Here is a 27732-nt window from a genome sequence, read left to right on the forward strand (position 1 = left end):
TGACTTAGATCCCAAATGCTTATTAATATGGATGCTTCATTTCTCCTTTGCTTCCATTTTATTCTGCTTTGCATTTTGCATATCTGTGTACATATACCACCCTAACCCCCTTGCCCTGTCCAACACACCCACACCCTGTAGAATGTAAGCTTCTAGAAGTTAGGAATGCTGCCTGGACTGGTGAAATGAGATCTGGAAGGGTAAGTGCATTCAAACAGCCTCAGGGAAGTTCTGATTTAGGCCAAGGGAGGAATCAAATCAGCCCTGAGCTTTCTCGGTCTCCCACACAGATTCATGCACAGACAACTGAATCTACAAGCAAAGAAGCCTGTTTTCCCCAGACAAGTCAGAGATCATAATAGGGATGTGAAAACAGTCTGATGAGCTAAGCAGATCAAACACTGAAGTGTGACTTTCAAAAAAATTTATTTCTGAGCAAAATATATAATAACAATAACACTTTATAAATATAGTTAAAAGATAAAAATAATTAAATCTGTATTATACAATAGGATAAAAAGAGCAATAAGTTAGAGAGTTAAATTACTTAAATTTTTCACTTTAATTACATGTTCAAGGATGACATTTTGACTTAAAGAGAAAGTCTGGATTTCTTGCCTTACTTTCAAAGGATGCATTTGTTTTAACTATAAATAAGCTTGAATTTTCACATAAATAATTCATATCTGAAGTTAAAGGTAGAATGGTTGTATTTAATTAAGCCCTTTACTATGTGTCAGAGAGGTATTTTAAAATAATGAACACAGGGACCAAAGACAAGCCATGGAGTTAAGAGGACCCAAGTTCAAGGTCTATCAATGACATCTATTGGCTATGTGACCTTGGACAAATCACCTAACCTCTCAGGGTCTCTATGCAGCTCTTTATGACTATAAAATATAGAGAAAGGACTTACATCAAGGGAGTTCTCTACTAGAAACTCTCCAAAACCAAAAAAAAATCACAATTCCAAAATAAGAGCCTACAGTGGCAGATGGGAGTTTCTCCTGGCCTGCAGAGATTTCTTCTCTTAAAATGGTTGAGTGACAAACACAGAAGGGTAAAAACAAGGAACTCAAGAAAATTACATTCTCTTGTATTATAGAGGCTTTTTGAAAGGGCAAAATACCCCTCCCCCAAATAGGCATCAATCTATTATTTTCTACATCAACTTTAAAATTATCTCCATTTTTTTAGTCATTAAGTTGTTTGAGTATTAAGTAAGAATATATAAATATGTCTTTGCTTTTAATGTATACTACATTTTATCACAAAAAGTATAAGCATCCTATCAGTTATATTGGTAGAGGGAGGCTCTCCCTTATCCCTCTTTTCCCACATGGATGGATGAAATAAATCATGGCTCTATCAAAGTGGGAAAAACCTTGCACAATCCTGGGCAAAGAGTTTATGGTCAATAAATTAATGAGCTAAAGTTAATTGGATCAGCCCTTCAGTCCACAGGCTCTGCTTCTAACAACCAAACCAGCTGTTGCTATTCAGAACTCGAGTAACACGGTTCAAATGGATGTCATATTCAAGTTGCTTGGCTCCTTGGAAAAAATAGTAGTGATCTACAAGCAAAAAACAAATTTAAATAGTTAAATTCTCAGAATCGTAGACTCTTAGAGTGGGAAGGAACCCCAGGTATGATGGAAACCCAGTCTGCAATAGAACAGAAAGTCCAGCTATAATACCTTCAGTTAGTGATCAAGCAACTTTAGCCAGTGTTGGGGAACTCAGTAGTTTCACCTGCCTCCCACCTCATTTCATTCTAGGTATTTGTTAATTAATTAATTGTTCATAAGCTTTATATTTATCAGACAAAAGTCTTTCTCCAATTTCCAAACTATGCTGCCTATTCTATGTGTCCTTCCATCGCAGGAACTTGGACTCTCCCCCCAAAGATCTTAGATTCTGAAAAGTGAGGATTTACCTTATCTTGCTCCAAACCAGGTTACCCTATTCCTCAGTCATTTCTAAATTCTGTCACAGACTGCCCATTTCCTACTTTTTTCAACTCTAAATTCCTATTATGTGCTGTATTCCCTTATTAGAATGAGTTCCTTGAAGGCAAAGTTGGCTTGACTTGTTTATTTTTACAGCCTCAATTTAGCTCATAATAAATATTTCATATATGTTTTTTCATTCATCTCTCCATTCATTCATGGGACAGTCTTAAATACTTGAAGACAGTTCACTTTTTCCCCTAAGATCTTATGTCTTCAAGGTCAAATGTCTTTAGTTCCTTCAAACTGATGCATAGAATTGATGATTCCAATTTTTCCCTGTGTTGATTGTGGCAGGAATGGGTAGGATTATGATTAGAAATCAGGAAGGTATTAGAAATCCCAAAGATACCTCCTCACCATCTTGTTTAAGGTCCTCTGGGAAATTTTTAAACTTATCAATAACCTTCATTAAAGTCTGGTCACCTAATACAAAGTTCCAGATAAGGTTTGAATAGGGCAGAGCCAGAGCTGATCAGGATTGAGAATGTCAATGTCTTTGTATTAAATCCCATGCACCTATTAATGCAATATATGATTACATTCACTTTCTTGTTCTCTTTACTGACTCACATTGAGCTTGTCATCCACAAAAACTTGTAACTCTTTTCCATGCAATGTTGTCTCCCTTCCCTGTCCCATCTTGTCCCTTTGACATATATTTTAAAATGTAAGAAGAGACAATTCTACTTTTATATCTATTAAATTTTATTTTATTATATTCTGACTATTGTTCTATCCTATCCAGATCATTTTGTACTTTTTCTTTTTCATTCAATGTATTAGTGGCCCATCTCAATTTTCTACCATTTTTAAATTCAATACACATCTCTTTCTATTCTCCTAAATAAGGAAAGGACTTATATTTCTGAGACTTCTGGGGAGCATTTAGTGTTCCAGGGCCAATTAATGAGAATGACTGGGATTTTTCTCTTGTTAGAGATGGGGAAGCTAGAGAGTGAAAATATTCATAGGTAGGTTTAACCCTGTGAACAGTTATAATCACAAAGAGGTAGAATTGAAATTGTAGCGATCAAATTTGGGCTTGGAAGAAGATAAGGGAGGAGAAAATGAATCTCCTTTCCTCCTTCACAGAGATGAGAAAGTATGGGTATGAAACTTGTCAAACTTGTTGATATTTATGTTTGGAAAATTTAAACAAGAGCAAAAAAAGAACTAGTAGAGCTCTGAAAATGGTCATGTAGTAGCTAATTAGGAGTGACTAATTAACTGTAGGAAGAATTCCTTTACTTGCTAAGTGAACAAGGGAGCTCCACTCCACAAATAGTCATCATTTACTTTGCAATTTGCAAAGGATAATTGGAGCTTTAGATCCCTCGACAAAGGCACGTTTGGATGTAAGATTTTTCTACTTCTACCAGAACCCTTGCTACCTAATATCAGGGGAATTGTCATGCCACTATTATAACATCCTTCCTCTATATCATATACTTCAAAACCAACCCTGTCTCTTCTCCATCCTATCCAGGGCTGACCTGACTCAAGTACACTCACAGACCTCAAGGAACAGTTTTGGAGATCCTTGAGGCAATTCCAGCACTTTTGAAATAAAGGTAAAGGGCAGGGAACCCCAATTTAGGTAATATCCAGGATATGGGAAATCTTCTGTTCCCTTCTCAGGGAGTGAAAATCTTTCCATTAATGTTCCACAAAATTAGATATCTTCTTGGCCACTATAGGCAGGAATTAAACCAAAAGCAGATGTCAGAGAACTAAACTCACAGGCTCACTGAAAGAATCTTAGGAATTTGAGAGACATTAAAAGTATACACCAGAGAATATTACAGTAGAGCCATAGTTCATCCCCATCTCCACTCCCTTCCAAAGTCTGGTTTTGGGAACCTTGGAAAGGATCTAGGTGCTAGTGTTGTCTTTGTCAATTTTGTTTTCATGTTTATCTCCTTACAGGAGAGAGAGAGTTCCCTTCAGTTGGAATTTTCTTATTTCTTAAACAGCTTCAAAATACTTACTATTGTGGTAAAAGGCAGCTTCCACTTTAGGTCCAATTCCTGAAAGTACCTTAGCAGTCTGTCTGGGATAACCCCTGTCCATTGATCGACTCTTCTCATCATATCTGAGAAAAGAGATCGTAAGAAATGTTCTATCAGAAGACTGGATAGTAAACAATCTTCTGACTTTCCCCACATTCCCCCAAAGGTCCTTTGGTACTTAAGTCCATTCTCTTCTTCCTTCCTTTTTTATTTCCTTCCTTCCTTTTTCCTTTTTTCCTTTTTTTTTTTGAGGGGTAGGAGGGGAGGAGATAGAGTCTTCTCATATTAGCTAGTCTAGAAATGGAGTAGTCATTTTTGAGCATGACCCTTCATTGATTACCACAGCAAGTTTGAACTGAATTGCTCCTTTTCTTTCCTGCTTTGTTTCTAATCTGTCAATTCACCCCTCTTTAGGCAGCCAGGAGTCAACCTCACCTCCCAGCTCTGGGGAGTTTATTTAGTGGGGATACCCAAACAGCTTAAGCCCACTACAGCCTGTAATTCTCTATCTCAAGCAACCCAACCAGGTTCAGCCTCTCCTGGAACAGGTGAGGGCCACCACAACCAGTAACTCTCTTTGTTCTTAAGACTTTTCACCTATGAACTCTTTAACTTAGTGGACACCACAGATGTGGAAGGTGGCAAGAAAACTTCAGAGATCATTTTGTCCATTTCATTCATTCCACAAATGAAGAAAACGACTTGGAAGGAATGTATCTTACTTGAGATCACACAGCTACTTTGTGAAGGATCCAGGACTGAAGCCCAGGTCTCTGTTCTACCATTTACTAGCTCTGTGTGATTTGGGAAAAGTCACTTAAACTCCTGGGGCCTCAGTTTTCTTCTGTAGTAAAATAAGGTGATAGGAATCAATGACTTCTGAGGTCTTTTTTCAGTTCTAAATCTATAGTCTCATGAATTTCACAGTCAACATTCTTTCCAAAAAAAATTGATGGCAGAGTGAAAAGAGTGGTTTTAAAATCTGGAAACCTGGGTCTGACTTCTGGCACTGACAGATATTTGCTAGCTAGGTGACTACAGACTGGTTGTGTTACCTTTCCGATCCTAATTTTCCTATCTATAAACTAAGGATAATATTCATAGACTATGTTTATTTATAGAGTTATTGCAAGGAAAATATTTGTGAATGAGAATTCATCATAGGAATATGAGTTCCTACATTACATCTTCAGAGATATGACTCAAATATGTATTATCCTGCTTTCTCCCTTTCTGCCATTGTTGCTGTCCTATTGTATCGATATGATTAATAATTATCTAATAATTTTGCTGAACTAGGGAATTCTCTCCTATATCATCCATCACTGAACATCTTTCCCTCAAGACAACTTTGGGAATGTTTCCTCACCTGAGAAAGGAGAAGGAAAGCAGGGAGGAATGGAAGCAACAATATGGACCAGTTGTTCCCAACTACCATCTAAACAGGCCTCTCTCCCCTCTTCCCTTATCAACTCAGAGGGTCTCAAGTCTACTAGGAGCTATGCTAGAATGGACATTAAATCAGTTCGCTCTGCAAAAATTTCCATTTAATAGCAATATGTGTTCCAATAGCTGGATCTCTTTGTCCAAATTCAGACTGTTACCTGCCAGTCCTTTTATCTTTACAATAATTATCCTCCTCTCCACACTCAGGTTGTTTTTCCTAGTATTAGCTGCTAACATCACTTCTCTATAGGGGTGGGAGATTGAATGAGAAGCCCCCAAATTCTACCTACCACATCCAGTGTCCTTCCTCTGAAATTAAAACATCAGAAAAGACCAAAATAGGTAAATCTTCTGTCTTGCCATGTTAGATTTGTGCTCAGTCAAGAAGAAACACCTGTCTTTAAATACTGTTTGGTAGAATTATAGGACCCTTTTGTCTTCTAAACTGCTCTGGTTCTCTGGCCCCTGTCAAAGTTACCTATCTGGAGGCACAGGATTTCCATTCAATAAGTTCCTTCTTTCCTTGCCAGTTGCTTAAATGACCTAAATTTGTTTTCATATTTCACAAACATTTCAAGTATAGCAAAACTCCAAAATGCATAATAATCCATCACTAAATCTGAACTAGTGTTTCCTTAAAATTATTACATTTGATGCTGGTCTTAAGCATTAAAAAGGATAAAAAAAAGGTCACCCACATCTGTGTGCTCTATCTCTAATGTAGGGAGGGGGGAGTTAACCACAGGATGCCCTTCCCTCATTACTTCCCATTCTTAAGTCAAAAGTACTAAAAAAGGAACCTCACCTCCAGTAATTATTTTCTACAAAAAAATAGGTTTTTCTAGTGAAAGGGTTATGAACAGCTGCATCAACTTTTTTCACATAGCTTGGAAAACCCAGAGAAAGGATGTCCTTGGGATATCGTGTTAGGAGATTCATTCCACTGACTACCCAGTACTTGTTGTCTGTGAAGAAAAAAAAATTGTTTAATTTTAAAATTTTATATGTAAAATGTTTCTCTCCTCTTTGCCCAAGATCCAAATGGGACTTATAATGGAGGGAATTAATAAAATCTAATATGAATTAAGATAAAAAGTAGTAACCCTGCCACATTTAGCCAACAATTCATTCCAATTATTACACTTAAACTTTGTCCTCATTTTCCATAACCACAAATAATCTGAAGAAATTTAATGAGAGAGTAGCATGTGCAATTTTTTAAAAAATGTCACTACTTGGCATAGCCTAAATTTTAAGACCTTGTCCAATATTTTCAGTCTTACATATAGGCTGCATATATTTGCAAGTCTACATTAATATTACACATAAATCATAATCAAGACTAAGTTAAAATTGTATTTTTAATGAACAGATTGGAAAGTAGAAATATGTATCCTTTAAACTCAATTTAGATCTATAAATGCACTGAAAATTCAGAAACCTGTTTGTATTTACAGAAAAGTATTTTGATCAAAGAAAACTGTCCTTGAAAATGTGCTTTCCCATCTCCCCTTTCCCCTTCATATATTACATTTTCAATAACCTTGTTTTTAGGTAGTTGATTCCCCTTAATTGAAAGGTCTTCAAAAAGGGAAAAGATGGCTGATTACTGAGTATATCATATGAGTTGAATTAGTAACTGCTAAAGTCCTTTCCAATTCTATGAATATGATTTTCTGTTAATTTGATTTAAAGAATGGGCTATTCTGGGTGTAGTTCATAGTAGGGCAGTTGCAAAGTTAAACAGTTGGTAATATACCAAAAATGTGAGTCTGTAATACTATACCATATAAAACTATTAATATTCCCTTAACTTTGACTTCTTTTAAGTGTATTCACTCCAAAAATAAATGAGAGAAAAATAAACAAATATATGCAGTCACCTTTAAATAGATAAACTTGATCCCTGGCTTCAACTTCATAGGCAGCCTGAATGCCAGATGGTAGGAATGGCCAGAAATAGGAAAGCAAATCAACACTCACTTTTGGGTTCTGGGGCTGCTTCCGCCATAGGAACCTGATAGAAATGACAATACATAGACAAAAGAATTACCTTATTCTATATTCAAGAGGTTGAATCCTGGAGTCAAGAAAACCTGAGTTCAAATTTGTGGGTCGGTCCCTGGGAAAGTCTCTTAACCTCTATCTGCCTCAGTTTCCTCAACTGTTAAATGGAGATGATAATTGCACCCACTTTCCATAGTCTGTTATGAGCATCAAATGGCATAAGATTGATGAAGTATTTTAGTACATCACAGGGACTTGAAAAATCTTTCTTTACTTCCTTCCAGAGTGACCTTAGCAGCAGCAGCAAGTCTCATTGATTTAGACCCTTGAGATTGTACCATGCATTATAAACAATTCTATAATCCTCTAGAGGCCTCTTAGAAAAATAAAGATTAGGTTACTAAGGACCTACGATTGCTTTATCTTCCATGCATGTACTGGTTAAAGTTTCTTCTGTGCATTTATATATGGCAGCATGTCTTGGATTCTTGACCATAAGGGTCAATCTAGTACAATTCTTTCAGCAGCATCTGAATTCTTTCTACAGCATGGAATCAGGCAACAAGGATGATGAGTGGAGCATACCCTAATGGACAGAGCCTAGGTCTAGGATAGTAGACGCAGGTTCTAATATTAGCTCAGCCACAGATTCTACGATGTACACATGATATTAATCAAGTGTGGGCCTTGGTTTCCTCATATGTCAAAAGGGCAGGATAATATTTGTCCCACCTAACTCACAGAGTTGAAAAAAGATGTAGTGGAATAACAGTTGTGAAAAATAAAATGTATTAGACAAATATTTTGAGAATAATGATTGTGAGGATAATGGTTATATTTTCAAAAGTAATGAAGTCATACAAGGTACGGTTTCTAGGATCCAATGTAAAAAAAATTCTTAATTTCCAAAATTCCTATTGTCAAAAGACAAATCTGCTTTTGTTCCTATGAAAATACAAGTTCCAAACCTTCTTACCCCCACACATATCTAGACACTTTTCACTTTAAATAGTTTTGAGTGTTATTTTCATGCTTAAAAGTAAACTTTCCACTTATGTTACACAGACTTCATATATCTTATATTACAATATCTAGTCATTTAACTAAAAAAAGTCAGTTAAGTTGATTATCATTAGATGAAATAATCAGCTAATTAATTTTTTTCAAATAGTTTATTTGGTACCAAAAAAGGTAGAATCTGGCAATCCACCAACATCATTGACTGTGTAAAATTTTTAAAGTTCCTCCATCTTTCTGAAATTATTTCCTTATTTGTAAAATTGAGGGTTCTTGAGCTACAACCTTATAAAGGAATAGAGCTTGGTGGAATATTGAATCCAGAATTAGAAAATTTGGTTCAAATCTAGTCTTTACCATTTCCTACAATGAGCTCATAGCACTCAACTCACCACTCTAAGCCTCAGTTTTCTTATTTATAAAATGAGTCAATTAACAAAATTTATTTCTTAATAAATAAGTAATAAAATCTACTATGTATCAGTATTGTACTAAGCACTGGGGATACCCATGCTTGAAGATTTGCAAAGGGATTACAAGGATTAAGATTCTCATAACAACCCTATGAGGCAGGTGCTACCATTGTACTAGATAGAAGAAGGATCTGAGCTTGAGAGAGGTTAAATGAATTGCCAAGGATAACCCAACTAGATCTTTGAGGCAGGCTTGAATCTAGGATTCCAAGTCTAGCACTATGCCATACTATCTCCCATCCAGTTCCCCCTAACAACCCTTCCAGATTCAAATTTTATAATTCTTGAGTCCTGAAAGTTTAGTTTGAAAGTTGACCTACTTGTCTTTAAAGAAAAGGATTTCTCCTCGAAGTGTAGCAATAGCATCAAATGTCACAAAGGAGCTGCAAACATCTGGATCTGGGCTGGGTTTGGAGGGTGATTCTGGTTTGTTAGGAGGACGATTCACTGGACCTCCTGATAAAAAAAAATCCAGAAATATTAGAAAAACTGTGTGTACTACCATATGAAGAAGATCATATTATTGAATCTATGGCATTTATTTCAGACATGACACATTTTCTTGAACAATAATAAATGGAAATGACATGAGTATTCTGTCTCTGAAACAATTACTGGATTGGTGATGTTTTGAAAAATCTGTTTAGCGTGATTTTATACATTAGTTCTGCCTGACTTTAAAAAAAGGAAGCCCCAATTTATCTACTTTATATGGATTTTACATTCTGCATTTTCTTGCAATTTTCCAATGGAGTTAACTCCTCTGTTTGACACTCTTTTCAAAATGGAGAATTAGTTTATTGAAGTAAGAAGTGAAATGATTTGGGAGTCAGGAGCCTTGAGTTCTAAGTCTGGCTATTCCATTAATTGACAAGATGACCTTCAGAAAATCAATTCACCTCTCTAGGCCTTAGTTTAATTCATCCATTGAAAAAAGAGGACTAGACTAGGTGATTTCTTTTTTTTTTATTATTAAGGCAATGGGGTTAAGTGGCTTGCCTAAGGCCACACAGCTAGGTAATTATTAAGTGTCTGAAGTCGGATTTGAACTCAGGTACTCCTGACTCCAGGGCCAGGGCTCTATCCATTGCACCACCTAGCCACCCCTGGACTAGGTGATTTCTAAGGTGTCTTCTAACTCCAACATTTTTATGATTCCGTGACTTCATTTCCTCATATTCCTAAGAGATATTATATGATGACAAAAGATAAATTATTGGGTGCCTACCATAGAGAGTCTGAATGCCTTTGATATCATCCTGGGAAAGGGAGAATTGCCGGGGGTCACCACCATTGTAGGTGGGATACATTAAGGCTTCTGGATTCTTTGAATGGTCAAGACCCAGTGAATGGCCAAATTCATGAGCAGCAACAAGAAACAAATTGTACCCTTGAAAAGAAGCAATAGAGATAAAAATCAGTGATATTCATAGGTAAATATTAGATTAAAATATTCAACAAAAAAATTATACAAAAAATGTGCCTAGACACTGCACACTGGGAGGTCTTCTACTCCAGTGTTGCCCAATGTAAAAGACCAATGATCTAGCTAAATTTTCTCCTCTGAAACTTTCTTCCTTCAAACTTTGTCTGGCTATTTCCAGGAACTCAGAGAACAGAATAGGAAGAAAGAGGAAGTTGTAAGAAGAAGGAGGAGGAGTCAAATTTTTCTATTTTTTTTATTTAGGTCAATGGGTTTTTTAAAAACAAAGAATTCTGATGATAAAAAATTTTCTAGTCAATAAAAATATTCTAATTAGTTGTTGGGTTAAACCAGTCTATTCCTTTATCCTCTAGAAGCATCATACTTAAACCATAAAGATAAGAATATGTTTTCTTAGTAAAGCTAGCTAGTGAAGATGCTTCTGAAGCTCCTTGGATAACCCATAGTCATGAACAACACTATTCTGTGTTCTCAGAAGAACGTAAGTTTCTTGAGGTCAGGGACTGTTTCATTGCTGTATTTGTAGTTCTAGCACTGAGTTTGGTTATTTGCACATAGTAGGCACATGATAAATGTTTATTTAATTGAAATGAATCAAAATTCTTCCTAATTTTAAATATCTCAATCTAACTCCAACATTTTATGATTCTATGATTCCATTTAAGAGTTCATTTCTACAGGAAATACTTTTTCCTCTTGTCTTGTGCTCAAGAGAAATGGAGAATATTTGGTTGCTCTCATATACATTTGAGAACCCCTGTGTTTGTATTTTAGACTATTATTAAATCCCCTTTCATCAATGATCCCAGTACCTTCTACATTTTTTCATATCAAGTCTAAATTCAGTGATTTTTAACAAATTCAAGTAGACACAAAATTTGGATTTTAATGCAATGTCAAGTTACAACATTTGCTTCCTGTTTTCCTTTCTCCCTACTAGACATTTTACTTCCCTTAACTAAGGAAGAGAGATGAAGGAGTCTCTGTTTTTCATAACATATAACTGTTCTCAAATATCCTCTTCTACTTCTAATAGTCTATTCTCACCCTATAACTCTGATATTTTTTTGACTTTGAAAAAGATTACTGTTAGGAGAACAGAGTTAGGGAATATCATCACATTCACTGAACTCTGAATGAAGCCAAGGAGAATAGGAATGAGGCATGGGAGTGATATGGATGGACATTGTCCTTCTGTTGGGTCAGCAGGAATAACCTTCTCCACATTGAATAAATCTGGGAACCTTTATGTCAAAGAATTGTGTTCATTAAGTATTCAAAATCTAAAATCATAGATTAATATCCAAAGTATCTTCTTCTTTTACTCAATCAAATAAAACATGATATAGTATAGCCTGTTATTTTTAATGGGTGATGTTTTTTTCCCTTAAAGATTATCATTGAGGAGAAATAGGAATGTCAATTTACTTAAAGCAAGGAGATAACAGAGTATAGAAGAAAGTATATTGGAGCAGTACTCAGAGGATCTGAGTTGTAGACCATAGTAAGACTACACTAACTGTGTGACCTTGGGAAAGTTGCCCTATCTGTGCCTCAATTTTTTCATTTGTAAAATGAGAGATTGAAGCAGATTATTTCAATCTCTTCTAGCTCTAAAATATTCTCTGAGGCAATTTACCACATGGCTCCCAGTTATCCTTTATACATCATAAACTCCAAACAATCTTATTGAACACATTGGATTGGTTATTTTCAGCTCAGGGAAGTTCTAATCCTGAATTGTTTTGTGTTTTTTTTCTTTTTTTTTGTCCAGTAACGTATAAAGATAGTTTTCAATATTCATTTGTTGGAAGATTTTGAGATCCACATTATTCTGCCTACCTTCTCTTCCCTATTGCTATGACAGTTAAAAATATACAATCATATCATCCCATGTTCTTCTATCAAAATCAAACTCCAAGGCAGGGAAAATTAAAAGGCCTATATGCATTGCTTCTACTTCTTTACTTTTCATTCATTTCTCCATCCCTTGTAATTGGTATCTGATCTCATCCCACAACTGAAACTGCCCTCTCTAAGATTCCCTGTAATCTTAATGAAAGAATCCAGCATCCTCTTCTAGGTCCTTTTCCTTCTTAATTTCTCTGTGTCATTTAACTTTGCTGACTACTCTTCACTTCTTTTGTTTGTGACACCACTTTCTTCCAATTTTCCTCCTACAAATCTGGTCACTCTTCAGCCTCAATTGCTGGGTTATCATCTTGACATCCATATGTGGATTTGCCCCAGAGCTCTGTCTGGGGTCTTTTTGTCTCTTTCCACTCTTTCAATAAAGGCATAGTCTATTTCATGTTTAGCTGTTTATCTTCTGAATCTAGCACAGTGTCTGACCTATAGAAGACACTCATTAAATGCTTATGGAAGAAAAAGAGGAAAAAGAAGGAAGGCAGGGAGGAAGGAAGGAAGGAAGGAAGGGAGGAAGGGAGGGAGGGAGGGAGGGAGGGAAGAAGGGAGGGAGGGAAGGAAGTTAAAATTGAGTTCTCTGTGTTCTCATTTGTAGAATAAACACAATAAGAAGAGCTTTTAGTAGCCTACCTCTTGTGCCAGCTGTCCATACTTCATCCTCATCAAAGTGAGCATCTCCTCCAATACCAGGACTAGGAGCATAAGCATGAGCCAAGGTACCATGTTGACCATCAAAAGGATAAAAGTCACCATGAACTTAAAAGAAAAAAAAATTGAATTTTTCTTTTCACATTATCAGTGATACTGAAAACTATCTGGGTAAAGTATTATATCTTAAGAGCTATTTTACCTCTAGATGCAAAAGATATCATGATATCTGCTTCTCCCGTGTAAATTCTTTTGAATGTCAGTGGGGTTACATTGCTCCATACATCCAAAGCTGTCTTAATGGCATAGTCCACATCAGCTCTGGTCATGTCGGGGGTATAGTTCATTATTCTTTATCAAAAACAATAAAGGCAAAGAATGAATGTTATTATTTGATAATAGAATAAAGTATCATTCTTTTACCATTATTGGAAGGGAGAAAGATAAGACATTGGATTGCAATGAATTTTACAGATAATTGAAACTTTGCTTCCTTTAGCTATTTTAAAAGAAAATATTTTCAATGCAATATGATGCACAAGAACTCTCCTCATTCTCAATTATTAGCATTTAGTCACTTTCAAATTAATTTGCATTTCTTTGTATATATTATATGCTTGGTTACTTATGTTCTTGTCACCTAATAAAATATAAACTTCTTGAGAAAGGGATTAATTCATTTTTTATCTTTGTATTTCCCTCATCTAATCCAATGCCTGGCACATTGTTAAGTACTTAATATTTTAAGATTATTATTTTGTTTAATTATTTTGTTTTATTAGTTACAAATTCTATTACTCCTTTCTGCACTTCCCCCAACCATTGAAAAGGTAAACAATTTGATGTTGACTCCATTTTTGAGATTTTCTTGTTGAAGAAAGTGAAGTAATTTACCATTTCCTTTTCTAGCTCATTTTACAGATGAGAAACTGGGGCAAATAGGATTAAATGACTTTCCTAGTGTCACACAGCCAGTAGATTCTTAATATTATCTTACTTTAATTGAATATAACATAACCCAACTTTTTTGTCCTGGTCTGATCACTGCCATAATTAGTTTATGATTGCACTATAATCATGATGTGTCCATTGTATAGGGTCATTGAGTATATAGGAATATTGACTTCTGACCAATGGACCAGACTGCTCTGTTTGAATAGTTCTATAGGCAATTCACCTTGTTTTCAGACAATTGTTTTTTCATTCTTTCAGCAAATATTTTCAGCAAATACCTACAATGTATACTTAGAGACCCTGTCCTCATGGTTCTTCCAATCTAAAACGGGAGAGCACTAACTCAGGAGTCAGAGTATCTGAATTCAAATTATGGCTCTTCTATTTATTATTGTTGTGAACCTATATAAATAATTCTCCCTCTCTAGACATCAGTCTTCTCACCTATAAAATGGGGGAATTTGACCAAATGACCTCTGAGATCCTAAAAATCCTAAGAGTTCTTTTAGAATCAAAGACATAGAGATTGGAAGGCATACATTTATAAAATATGGATATATATATATATATGTATATTCACATTATACACATAGAGATCACAAAACAAAGAGCAATGCTAATTAGAGATTGTTCACATTTTAGGCTAAAGTTCTTAACCTCAGTGAACTTTTTAAAAAGATTTTTTTTATAACTGTTGCATGTGGTTTCCTTCATGATCTATGACATTTAAGAAAACTATCATTTATGAATAATTAGTAATTATATTAATAATACTAGCATTATTTTTAAATAAAAGGGTCAGTGACACTGTCAAATGCCAAAGTTTCCTCATGGTAATGAGTTTGCAGTTTATAAGCCTTTGGAAGAGTGATTATTTCTGAGGGTGTCAATAAACTCTAATTGGTTAACTATGAGAGAATGAAAATTGCAAAGAGAAAAGGGCTTACTCCAATAAGGAGCTGAGAGAGTGACATTATGACAAAAATATTATTTCTACACCCAGACCACCCCCTAGCCTTAAGTCATCTAGACCTACTTCCAATCAAAACTTGCTTTAGAGGAATGCAATAGGCAGAATTCGCCTCGGATAAGATACTCTAGGTGGGGAATATTTTTGGCAGAGGTCAGTAATGTACTTAAAAAGATGGGCTTTGAAAAGAAAATAGGACAAGGAAAAAAACCTGTATCTGTCCCATAATTGAGTATTGATAATCATTTCTCTCAAATCTTATGTATTTTATTTTATTAATTAATAGTTATTCTGAAAAAAGGGTTAATAAGTTTCATTAGACTGATAAAGGGATTCATGATGCCAAAAAAAAGTAAACTTTTGCCTTAGGGGATAAGGGAAGATTAGGTAAGCAAGGCCTTGAAAGACATGTAGGAGTCAAATAGGAAGAAATAGGGATAATGAAACAGTAGGTATAGAGAAGAGTGTATGAAAAAGCCTAAGTGGTGAGAACAAGAAAAAATGAAGCATAATTTTAAAGCAAGCAAATAAACAAGTACCAGAGCAGGAACGATCTACACACTAATCTAACCACTCATTAACATATAAGGAAGCTGTGTCCCAGAAGTGCAATGATTTGTCCAAGATTAAAAAGATGATGAACCTCAAATATCAGGATTAGGGTTTTAAGAAGAAATGGGAAGGACTCATTGCAAATTTTAGCAAAATGGTTAAAAGATCAGAGATTTGCTTTTAAGACAATCCATTTGATAGTCTAGAGTAGAAAGGATTATGGGTGGCAAAGACAGAAGGCAAGGCAAAAGTTTCTTTCAATAATTCAAGGGAATGATAAATAAAGGCCTGAACTGAGACAGATTAAGAACAGGTAAAGCCCTTAGAAAACACACTGATGAAGGTGTGCCTCTAATAATTAGTTAGTCATTTCCAACTTAATTTATAGTGCAAAATGGAGTTTGAAGGTTCCTTTCCTTTTGGTAGAATTGATTTAGGAGTCACATGAATAGAGGCAGATTGAAGTAAAAGGAGAGAAGACAGTAATGAAAGGAGAGAAAATTCAGTTAATCTATAGAATTTTGAACTGGAGGTCAGGAAGATTTATTTATTTCATTATTCTTATTGCCTTCTACTGCACATCACTATCCTTCACAAAATGTGGCACTAAAAACTATATAAAATTTTCCAAATATTGTCTGACCAAGGTAGAATGGAGTTATCACTCCCTTATTTCTGGATGCTCTTAGTCACTTAAAGCAGACTAAGATTGAATAAGCTTTCTTAGCCTTCACATCATACATTTGATTCATATGTAGTTCACAGTTCCACTATAATCCCCATAACTCTTCAGACAAAGTGCTGTCTATCCATGAATTTTTTAATCTTCTTTTTGTCAAGTTGCTTTTTTATGGGACTTCATATGTATCTTCATAAAGGTTATCTTATTAGATTTATTCCTAGTCTTATCAAGAGTTTTCTGAAATCTTCATCCACTGTAATAATTATTTCTCCCAACCCTGTGTCATCTGCACATTTGATAAGCATGACATCTATTCCTTTATCCAAGTCATTGAATTTGAAAAATGTTCTATTGCATAGGATTAAGCACAGAATGCTTAACCACTCCATTATAGTCACATTTCCAGATCAACATAAAATCATTGATTATTCTTTGCGCCTGATAACTCATCCATGTATCCAAACAATTATTCTCGCATCTACCCATATTTCTCCATCTTTTCAACAAGTATAATATGGGGAACATTATCAAATGCTTTTCTAAAATTTGGGAAAAGTGCATAATGTTCTCTTAATCTAAAGAAGGGGTCAATGTCACAAAGATAGTATTTCTAGAAAGAGGAGCTTGTCAACAATTTCAAATATTTTAAGGGGGTGAATAGTGATGAAGACTGAAAAAATAAAAGCATTGGATCTGATGGTTCAGAGATTGTCAACCTTCCAGAGAGCAGTATCAATAGAGCAGTAGAGACAAAAAATCAGACTGACCAGTGTTGGAGAGTAAATGGTTAGTGAAGAAATGAAATTGTTGTCTGTACTTCTCTGTACTGCTCTGTAGCAGTAAACTATTTAAGATTAGAACAATGTACTGTGGAGCAGTGGAGCAAGTACTGGGCTTGGAGTCAGGAAGACTCATCTCCCTTAGTTCAAATCTAACCTTAGACACTTGCTAGTTATGTGACCCTGGGCAAATCCTTTAACCCCTGCTTGCCTTGATCTCCTTAGCTATAAAATGGACTGGAGAAGGAAATAGCAAACCATTCTGCTCTCTTTGCCAAGAAAACCCCAAAATGAGTTGTGAAGAGCCATACATCACTGAATAACAACTACAGCAAGAGTGAACAGGCTCTGAATAAGTCTCCAGATCTTGTACTGCAAGAATCATAAGCACTGTTTGTGCTTTGTATTTGGACTCCATGAGATTAATTTGATCAAACAATTTAATGTCCTAAATTATTGGTGGTTCCATATTTCCTGATAAAGCAAACATTACTATGCATAAAAAAATACCTGACACAGAAGATAAAATGTTACCTGTAGGTAAGATCATATTTCTTCCATCTTGGTCTATTTGGAAATGTACTAAAGTCATGGACATCAGGAACTCCACATCGAGGTTTGTGCATCATCTCCAAAGTTGTGGAATCCAGTGTGCCTGTCACATTCATCCCAAAGAAATCTTGCATTTCCTCAATCTTCTGCACTATAGGGTCACTGACTTTTTCTTTATTCAAAGATTTGTCATTCGTTGTAAGGCCATAAAATTGTTTCAGGTAAGCCTAAGGAAAGAGTAAACATAAGAAGAAATTATTGCACCTGTAAATTTCTTTTGACTCATTTAATCAGCATAGGATGATGAATAAGATTTGGCTCAAAATTAAATAAACAGAACCAAGAAAATAATATATAAAAATATCAATGCAAATAAAAAGAATAAGATTCAAACAAAATTGAACAATATCATCAACCCATCCCAACTCTCTTAAGAAGATCACAGAATGGTGAAATCTGGGACATAAATGGGAACTCAGTTTCTTTTTTTGGGAAGCTAGAGACAGGATAGAATGAGAGTTCTCAGTCAATGATTTCACTTTTGTGGAGAACTTTTGGCATGTAGAACAATTTACAATTTGTAATCTTTAAGATTCTCCTGGGGACACTGATAGATTAAGTGACTTGTTCCTGATTCCACATGTGTCAGAAAGAAGAACTTGATCCTGGTTCTTTATGATTCTGAGATCTGTCTTCTATGTCAGACTGTCTCTCCAATATTATTAGGATGGCTAGAAACTCTGTGCTAATTTGGTGGCCTCCTTTGGACTGTGGTGGTTCCCTTGTTAAATTATCCCTCCTCTAATCTGAGTGACTCTTCTTGTATACTTCCTCTGGTGCTTAAACATCCTACTAACCCAATTTTCATCTGGAATTCAAATTCAGATGCATATTAAAAAATAAATATTATTCAAATTTGTCCCCAACCTATGACTTGAAGAGGAAAATACACAAATATTTTTAGATACTAAAAAAAAAATTCCCATTGAGTTTGGTATTTCTCTATTTCCTCTTGGAATAAGACAAATAGAGGGAAGAGTTGAGGTTATCACATCTAAACAACACTAATAAAGAAAATAGTTGGGAAAGAAAGTGACCTGGATTATCAAGACAAGCTGATAGTACTGAGAGTACTTGCTCAGGATTCAACTCAATAGCTGAAATGCTGAAGAATAATGTAAATATTTAGATGAAAATATATCTCTAATTATTATCATACCTCCAATTCGTGTTTGTAATATCATCTCTTTTTTTTCAAAGTATACAAAGTAGGAAAGCCTTCTCTATCCCCAGCTTAAAATGCTATTCAAGACCAATACTGTTAGTTTAAAATTTCTATTTGGCAAAAGAAATAATGTATACAAAAAAAGACTTGAAGTAGTTCACCTCTAATTACCCAGATAGATTTAGTGAATTATCTAATGCTATCACATACCAGTTTTTCACAAATTCGTTTCAAAATAAAATCAGCAAATCAGCAAACATTAATTGAAATTCTGCTATAAGTAATTATTAATTAAGCACCTATATTGTACAATTAAGCCATTGACCAGTTTTCAAATTGTTCATTCAAATCAAAGCTCTAGATACAAAAAAGATACATATAATAGCTGGTTCAATGCAAAGGTTAAAACTTACCTTTGCAAATAAATACTGTTTTTCAGAAAGAACATCCTTGATTATTGGGAGAGTATAGGAGATAGAGGCATGCAAAGCCAATATCAGCAGAAAGTTCTTCATTCTGAGAATCTCTTCTGCCTTTTAGCTGAAGTTGGTTCACTCTCTTCCTCTGCTATACAAGGTTCCCTAATGGTACCTCTTTATATAGTACTTGGCTTTGTTAATCTCATGGCTATGTGACTCACTCTTCAATATCACTCTTTGATTTGTCACCAAAGCATGTAAATACATGTTTAACCCTCTACCAGGACAAGGAAAAGAGACTGACAAGTATTCTCTAACATACACCAAAGGTACCTACACATCAAATAGATTCTAATATTTTACCTTTGTCAAGTAGATTAAGAAATTCTGTAGAAAATGCATAGCATTCTGGTATTGATTCAATTGCAAAGCATTCATCATGTTCTAGTCCCTTGCAAAGTGGCTTCCTCTGAAAAGCCCAACTAAAATTCCATCAACTAAAATTCCATCTTCCCCAACTCATCTTAACTCTAGTGCTTTCCCTTTGTTAATTATTTCCTCTTCATTCTAACTATCCTGTTATAGTTATAGTCACACATGCACAAACATACAATCTTGTTTTGTTTTTGCTTACATGTTAGCTACTTCATTAGATTGTAAGCACCCTGAAGGCAAGGACTATCTTTTGCCCCTTTTTGTATCCTTGAGCACAGTGCCAGGCCCATAGCAGGATCTCAATAAATGTTTATTGATTAGTTAACTGAGAATGGACCTTTCGTAAATGTCAGGTAGGTGGCACGGTGGATTGAGTGTTGGGACTGGAGTAAGGAAAATTCATGTTCTTGAGTTCAAATCAACTCATACATTATCCTGAACAAGTCATTTAACCCTGTTTGCCTCAGTTTCCTTATCTATAAAATGAGCTGAGAAGGAAATGGCAAACCATACTACTATCTTTGCCAAGAAAACTTCCAAAGGGGTCACAGACTCACTGATGACTAAAAATAATAAAACAACAACAGCAAAAAAGTCAGTATTAGCAATATTAACAGTTGGGTGGACAAAGACAACTCAGAAATTTAGTGATTAACCTTTTGGAGTCTCAGTATAATGTTTCAGGAACATAAAAATTAAAGCTTAAGAGATCTTGGAAATCATTTAATCTGAACTCTTCAATTTATAGTGAAAGATCATGGAATTATAGATATCAAACTGGAAAAACCTTGGAGACCATCAATTCTAACTTCCTCAATGAGGAAATGAGTCCTGAGAAGTTGAGTGCTCAAAGACATATGGTGAGTGTCTGAGACATTATTTGAACCTAGGTCCACCTAACTCCCAAGGCAGCATTCTATCCATTATGCCAGGGTTGTGACTTCTTCAAGATCAAAAAAAGTAGCAGATGTTAAACTAGGCCAAATCCAGTACTTTTTTTTTCTTATGACATCACACTGCAGAGACATAGCTGTCTGTTGCCACTACAATTTTGCTTATACCTCAACATCTTTATACATGAAAAGTCTACCCTTCTCTCTCAATTTTCAAATGAGGAAATTGAGGTCCAAAGAAGTGAAATATCTTTTCTCCACTCATCCAGCTAGTAAAATTTCCCTTAATCTGATACTCTATTTTGTCGGTTAAAGAATCACTAGGTCAAAATTCCAAATATACTTGGCATTTACATAACACAACTCTTAAAAACCTAGGTTACAATAACATATACAAAACCAATAGGGAAAGATTAATTATATTTCATATTTATATCTTTTTTTTACTTTAAATTATTTTCATCTCATTCTGCCACCATGCACAGAGTGAATTGCTTCTTCAGGTATATTGGAACCCTATTCTTAGAAATAGATGACTGCAGAGGGACCCAGCCAGGCTTGAATGGCTGCAGTATTAGGACAGGGGGACAGGAGTTGGATGCTCTGGCAAAACTGTGGGGCAAGTGAAGTTACTCTTTGGCTTCTTTCCCCACCACCTCCTTTCTTGCCGTGCCAGGAATCCAGGGTTGTTCTTGTAAGTCTTGCTCCATGAGGCTTAGTGCTATCCAGGTCTATTTGCATTTCCACTGGGGTCCTTCAAGACCCTGAAAACCCAAAAGGTCCAAAGAAAGAGAGAAAGAAGACAGAGAAAAAGATTGCTAGATTTGAAGTCGGAGCATCATAGAATCACAAAAATTGGGAGCTGTGAGGAATCTAGTCCAATATGCACAAAAGAATTCAGAGGATCTGGTTTCAAATCCTAGCTGTGTTACTTCCTACCTATAAGACTTTGGAGAAGATATTTCACTCCTTACCTGGGTATCTGTTTTCTTATTTGTAAATATAACGGAGGTGAAGTTTCCTAACAGCTCTAAATTTATTACATTGACATGGTATAGAGGTCCTACTTAATACCCTGTCTAAACATAATACATAAATTCAAATAAGCAAAGGATTTCAGAACTGGGTATTGCACACCAAAAGGGGACGCCATATGACAAATTACTAGATTTCCTTCTTACAAGCTATTCTTATGGGTAAGACTCATCTCTTAAGGTTAGCTAGGGAGGAGAGAAGGGGGAAACAATGTATTCATAAATAGATATGATATAAAACTTGAATGAATAGATATTTTAAAAAAAATTAAACATGCCTCATATTAGCCCAGCCAATTTTTAATTTATATTATCTTTTTTATTCTGTTTCCCTGAATAGAAACTCAGAGGCATAAAGTGCTTTTTTTCAAGGTCTTACACTTAATAAAATTCAGAATAAGGATTCCAGCTTAAATTTTCTGACTCCAATATACCACATGTCACTATCTGTCCTTCATCCACTTGTACCATCAAATACTAGAGTGAAAACAGAGACCATCATTGCTTATGTAAAATTGTTTTTGTCCCAAGACCACATTAGCCAGCAGTAAAGTTGCTATGAGTCCCCCCTATTCATGCTAGTGTCAGCTAGCATGAATTTATTTGTGTGACCTTGGGCAAGCTTCTTAACCTCCCTCAGCCTCAGTTTCCTCATCTGGAAAATAAAGGGGTTGGACAAAGGGACTCCACTGCTGGTTCTATGATCTTGTAATCTCTGATCTATAGTCTGGCTCATGGGCACATTTATTCACACCTGCTGGGAAAAGACAAAATAGAAAGCAAATAAGGTCAAAGGATCCTAAGAGACCTGCCAGCAAATCCTGATAGGTCATGGGGTCATAGATAACAGCTTCCTCTTTAGAAGTAGATTCTGGGGCTGGGCTCACTAACATTAGCTTTCCTGGACATTCCTGGGTGTCTGATTGACAATATTTCCTGTAACCACCTACGTATGAGAGGACCAGGAAAATGCCAAAATTCTATAATGTTGATATAGTTAGTGGTAATGAAGATGGTGGAATATAGGGCAATCGGGTGACTTCCCTAGGTGATAACCTGCTTAAAATATTTGCCCTCATTGCAATATTACAGAGAACTCCAGAAGAAAGATAGGTGTTTCGAATGCAATGAAATCTATCTCTACTGATGGGTTGGGAACACCCTTACTCAGGGATTCCTGAAGGAGAGAACACTCAGGGGAGATGTGGTAGCTACCTTTTAGTGCTTAAAAGGTTATCATGTAGTAGAAGGATTAGATTTATAATCTGCGTGTTAGCTAGGTAATTAGGCTGGGAATCAGGGTGACAATTTCAAATTTCATCTCAAACACTTAATAACTAGGTGACCCTGGGCTAGTCCCTTACCCACTACTTTCCTCAATTTTCTCAACTAATAGTACCTACCTTATGGAGTTGCTATGAGGATTAAAAAAAAAGATTATATTTGTAAAGCACAGCATCTGATACCTATTAGGCAATTAATAAATACTTGATATTTTTACATTTCCCCACTTGTTCCCAGAGGACAGAACTGTACTGTAAGCAAAGGGTGAGAGTTTCAGAGAAGTAGACTTATACCTGATGTGAAGAAAACCTTCCTAATAATCAAAACTCTCCCACTGTGAATGTGCTGCCTCAGGAGGCAGAGGCAGGAGGGTTTCCCCTTCCAATGGGATCTTCTTTGAAACTGAATGACCATGTCAGTGATATGGAGTAGAGCAGAGCACTTGGTTAGAAACAGGACAAGTTCAATGGCCTCATATCTTGTAATTTTAGGAATTCATATCATGTAGGCAGGCACCTACTCAGTTTACTAGGAAGTACAACCCTCCCTAAAAACAAAATGTAAATTGCATAAAGTGAATCACAACAGGTTCTGGAAAGAAGAAAAGGAGGTAGAGGAGCATTGGAGAAAGACAAAAAAGAGAACAACAACAAAAAAAGTTAAGACAATTATCCTAACTCTATTCTATACCCCTGGAGGTCAGGAACCATAAAAGTTGGAGGTTTCATCAGTCTAACCCTCCAAATAAGAGTTCAGATGTGCAAAGAAGATTGATTTTATTGATAATTAAATCTGGAAAGAATCTCAGAGTTCATGGAGTCTTAACCCCTCCATCATGATTAAATTGTTCCAAATCACACAACCTGACCTCATGTAACAACTTCCATCAGTTGCTACTAATTTTGCTTATTGAGATCAAGGAGAACAGAAAATGAGGGGGTGAAAACTATGAGTAGAAGCTGTGGGGGAAAAGTAGGAAATCAAATGATATCTCAGTATAGAATGTGTAGCTACCTCACCTATGAGGAGCAAGAAGCTAATTCTTTCAATACCATATAAGGGCATTTCTTCCTTTTATTTACAACCCCTCCTCCCCACAAGCTACATGTTTCACTCATGCTCCCTTGTGAACAAAAAATAGCTGGGATTTTCCAACCTAGAGCAGCAATGAGACTATCCACTATTTAGAAAGGGAGAAAGACTTCCTTCCTTCTTCTTAATACCAAGGCTATCAAAGGATGAATAAACCTTGTGAAGAAACATGAATCACCATCTGGTGAGACATAACAAGTGGACTAAGGGATAGCATGTTGACCTGGACCTACAGAGTCCTGGTTTTGAATCTATTCTCTAATATTTACTAGCTATGTAATACTGGGGAAAACTTTAATCTCTTTGAGTCTCAGTTTCTTCATCTAAAGAATGAGGATAATAGTGTATTTAAATCACTACCTCAGAGATTTGTTTTATGGTTTATGAGAAATAACACATGTAAGGTTTTTGCTTATTTTAAAACCTATTTGAATACTTCCTTCAGCCTCTGTTTCCTCTTCTGTAAGATTGAGATATTATAACTATACTATTCATCTCAAATGATAATAAAGAATATATATATAATTACTCTATAAACAAATACTATATATATATATAGCATATATAGTATACATACCATATATACTATACTATGTATAAATAATATATAAAAAGGAGCAGCTAGGTGGTGCAATGGATTGAGCACCAGACTTGGAGTCAGGAGGATTTAAGTTCATAATCTGGCCTCAGACACTAGTTAGGATGACCTTGGGCTAGTCACTTAACCCTGATTGTCTTGCATCCAGGACCATCTCAAGTCGTCCTGATTCGCATCTGGCCACTGGACCCAGATGACTGAAGGAGAAAGTGAAACCAGTGATTTAACACAGCTTCCCCTCACTCAAATCCAGTTCATTTGCTTGTCATAGCATCACTTCCCTAATGATGGTCTTCTTTGAGAACAAAGGACAAACACCAATATATAAAAAAAATAATTATATAATGACTACATAAATGAGTAATGATTCTGTTTGTTTAAAACTTTCCCTCTAAATACTAATTTTGCTATGTATTAAAATTACAAGGCAAGAATTTTGACTATTTTGATTTATCTGGCAACAGTGACTAATTGTACATAGACTGAGAATACTTCAAAAGTTCATAGGTTCTGGGTCAGAAGGGATCTCAGAAGCCTTCATTTTACCAGTAAGGGCATGGAAGTCTAGGGAGTTTAAGGGATTTCCCCAAGCTTACACAGGTTATAAGTGCTGGAGGGAAATTGGAACCCCATCTGTTAACTCCAGTCATTGTTCATTCCATTTCACTGTATTGCTTCATTATCAGTCAAATGTGTCCTTAATTTTTGCCTGTTTTTCTTTCCACTTCAGATACCCTCCTATCTACAGTCCTGCTCATTTTCCCCAACACAGCCAAATCACTTTCATTTTTCTATAGTTAATTCATGCTCTATCTCTTCCCTATGCCTAACAAGGATTTCTCCCTCCCCTAATATCATGGGGCAGGGACCAAACATGACATTCATTTTTTTGCTTAGCTATATTGATATCTGACTCTTGTATTTTCAACAATTGAATCCTATAAACATAGTTTAAGTAACTACATTGAGCCAGACACTGAGAATACTAAAGGACATTTTGTGGCAGCTTAGGTACAACTGTGGCTAGCATATTCAAATCTTGCCTCAGATACTTAGCAGCACCTTGCAGCCCAGGCTCATTTCCTCATTCCTAGACTTTAGCCTTAGAGTTGATTTTCCTGTTTCCTGTTTCATCTTTCATCTTTTAATTTTCCTAAAGCAAATGTCAATCATGTCAATGAGTTTTGGTGCTCCTTTTCACCTCCAGGACCAAATATAAAATTCTCTTTGGGTCTTTTACTAGTCATTTATTGGACCCTGGGCCAGTCACTTAACCTTGGTTGCCTCAGTTTCCTGATTCATAAAATGAATTAGAGAAGGACATGGCAAACTACTCCAATATCTTTGCCAAGAAAACCCTGTAGAAACAGATTGAAAAACAGAACAGCAACAGAGATGTGCTAATAAATTCCTTTGTCTTACTTCCAGGGTTTTTTTTAATTGATCAGGGTGAGGCCTTAAATGAAATTATTTCAACACTGATATGAAAGTGGAGTGAAGGGAGAGAAGGGAATTAGGAAAGACCATGTGTAGGTGGTGGCCCTCAAAGGGAGCCAAAGGATGTTGTGAATTAGAATTTAGAATGTAGTGCATTCCAAAAATATACTATCCACTTAGCCAGAGGCTTAGGAGTGGCTAATGGAATGTCACGTTGTTGTTGTTGTCGTTGATGTATCTTGTATCATTGTTGGAAGAAATCTAGATTAATGCCTCAGGAAGTAAGACAAATATTAATACATCAAGATGGCACAAGTTGGCGGCCAGTATTTAAGCTGGGTACTACTTTTTATACTCAGGAGTAAACAATTTCCATATAATAGAAAGAGAATGTTGATTGGTTCATGTTTCAAATGAGAAAATGGGATTAGTGTCCCCTCTGCTCTTGATCGGGTCACATAATTTATAGGGTTGCTTCAACATCCACAATAGAACTGGGAGGTGCAATGTCACTTATAGGGGACAACTATCGGGCCAGTTTGCCTGGAACAAGATGTGTGGGATGAAGAGAAATATGAAATCAGACTGGAAAGGTAGGTAGAAGGAAAGGGAATAAACATTTATACAAGAGCTACTATGTTAAGCACTTTTTTCCTAACAAATGTTATTTCATTTGATCTTCTCAACCACCCTGGAAAGTAGGTCCCTATTTTATATTAGTCCCTATTTTATAATTGGAGGAATTGAGGTGGACAAAAGTCAAGTAACCTGCCTGGTCCACTAGAAAGGTCTGCTGTCACCTGGGTTCACAACCTAGGAGTCACCCTCATCTCCTCTCTCTTACCCCCACTATATCCAATGATTCCAAGTTCTATCAATGAGAAGATGCTCATTACCTCATTCCTAGACCTTGGTCTTCTGATTGACTTTCCTATTTCATCCTTCCCCACTCCAGTCCATCTTCCACTCAGCTGTCAAATTAACTTTCCTAAAGCAAATGTTTGATCATGTCAATCCCTTATTCTGTGACCTTCAGTGGTTCCTTTTCACCAAGGACCAAATATAAAATTCTCTTTGGGTTATTTAAAAGCCTTTATAAAAAATGATAATAATAATAAAAATAAAAATAAAAAAAGAGCCTTCATAAATTGTCCCCTTCTTAGCTTTCCAGTCTTCTTATACTTTTTCTCCTACCCCTTTTTCTGCTATAGCACTCTGGAATCCAGAGATGCTGGTCTTTCTGCTATTCCTTGACTCTGAACCCTCTCGGCTGTCCCTCACTCCGGGAATGCTCTCTCTACTCATCTCTGTCTACTGGCTTACCCAGCTTCCTGAACATGCCAAGGAAAATCTCATGATCTATGAAAAGTCTTTTGGGATATCCCATAATACTAGTGCCCTCTTCTCTGTAAATTATATCCAATTTATTCTATGAATAGGACAGATTGTTGTTATCAATAGTTGTTTGCCTGTTCTCTCCTCCCATTAGGCTGTGAGCTCCTTGAAAGCAAGGACTGTTTTGGCATTTCTTTGTGTGCTTAGTGCAGTGACTGGGTTTTTAAATACATGTGTTACTAATTGGTTACAGTGGCAGAACTGGGACTAGAACTCAGGGATCTTTCCACTATATGATCCTCTATGAGAAGACCAACTATATGAAGGTGCCATTTTGTAAAATGAAGACATCTTTAAGAAATGGGAGTACAGCCAATTCTTTTCATCTTGAGGTACAAACAATAAAAACTGATGACTTTAAGAACCTGGGAAGGTTGATATCTTGGAAGAAATATTCATGTTCCTACTAGTAAGCAGTTATTCCCACCTTCTATTAATATTATTACTGC

At 35.8% G+C, this 27732-nt stretch overlaps 1 protein-coding gene across 1 annotated transcript; it reads right to left on the bottom strand.

The window, feature by feature from the left end:
- Positions 1-520: 520 nt before the first annotated feature.
- LOC141508182 (macrophage metalloelastase-like) lies at positions 521-19247 on the bottom strand. The gene is made up of 10 exons (XM_074216565.1): positions 19110-19247; positions 17454-17698; positions 13185-13333; positions 12965-13090; positions 10193-10354; positions 9285-9420; positions 7351-7484; positions 6273-6432; positions 4001-4104; positions 521-1574 (listed from the first exon to the last, which is right to left on the bottom strand). The coding sequence occupies exons 1-10, from the start codon at positions 19209-19211 to the stop codon at positions 1474-1476; spliced, it is 1419 nt and encodes a 472-aa protein (XP_074072666.1). The 5' UTR covers positions 19212-19247; the 3' UTR covers positions 521-1473.
- Positions 19248-27732: the final 8485 nt, after the last annotated feature.

This window comes from Macrotis lagotis, chromosome 1, assembly GCF_037893015.1.
Source record: "Macrotis lagotis isolate mMagLag1 chromosome 1, bilby.v1.9.chrom.fasta, whole genome shotgun sequence".
In the NCBI taxonomy this organism is placed as follows: Eukaryota; Metazoa; Chordata; class Mammalia; order Peramelemorphia; family Peramelidae; genus Macrotis; species Macrotis lagotis.

Bases quoted from the DNA above. Each gene is read 5' to 3' on its own strand.
- LOC141508182 (XM_074216565.1), bottom strand. From the start codon at position 19,211: ATGAAGAACTTTCTGCTGATATTGGCTTTGCATGCCTCTATCTCCTAT. The intron at 7,485-9,284 runs GTAGGTCAACTT...CATTTCTATCAG, and splicing joins ATCCTTTTCTTTAAAGACAA to GTTCCTATGGCGGAAGCAGC. The intron at 1,575-4,000 runs GTAAGTATTTTG...TTTTGCTTGTAG, and splicing joins AGCTGCCTTTTACCACAATA to ATCACTACTATTTTTTCCAA.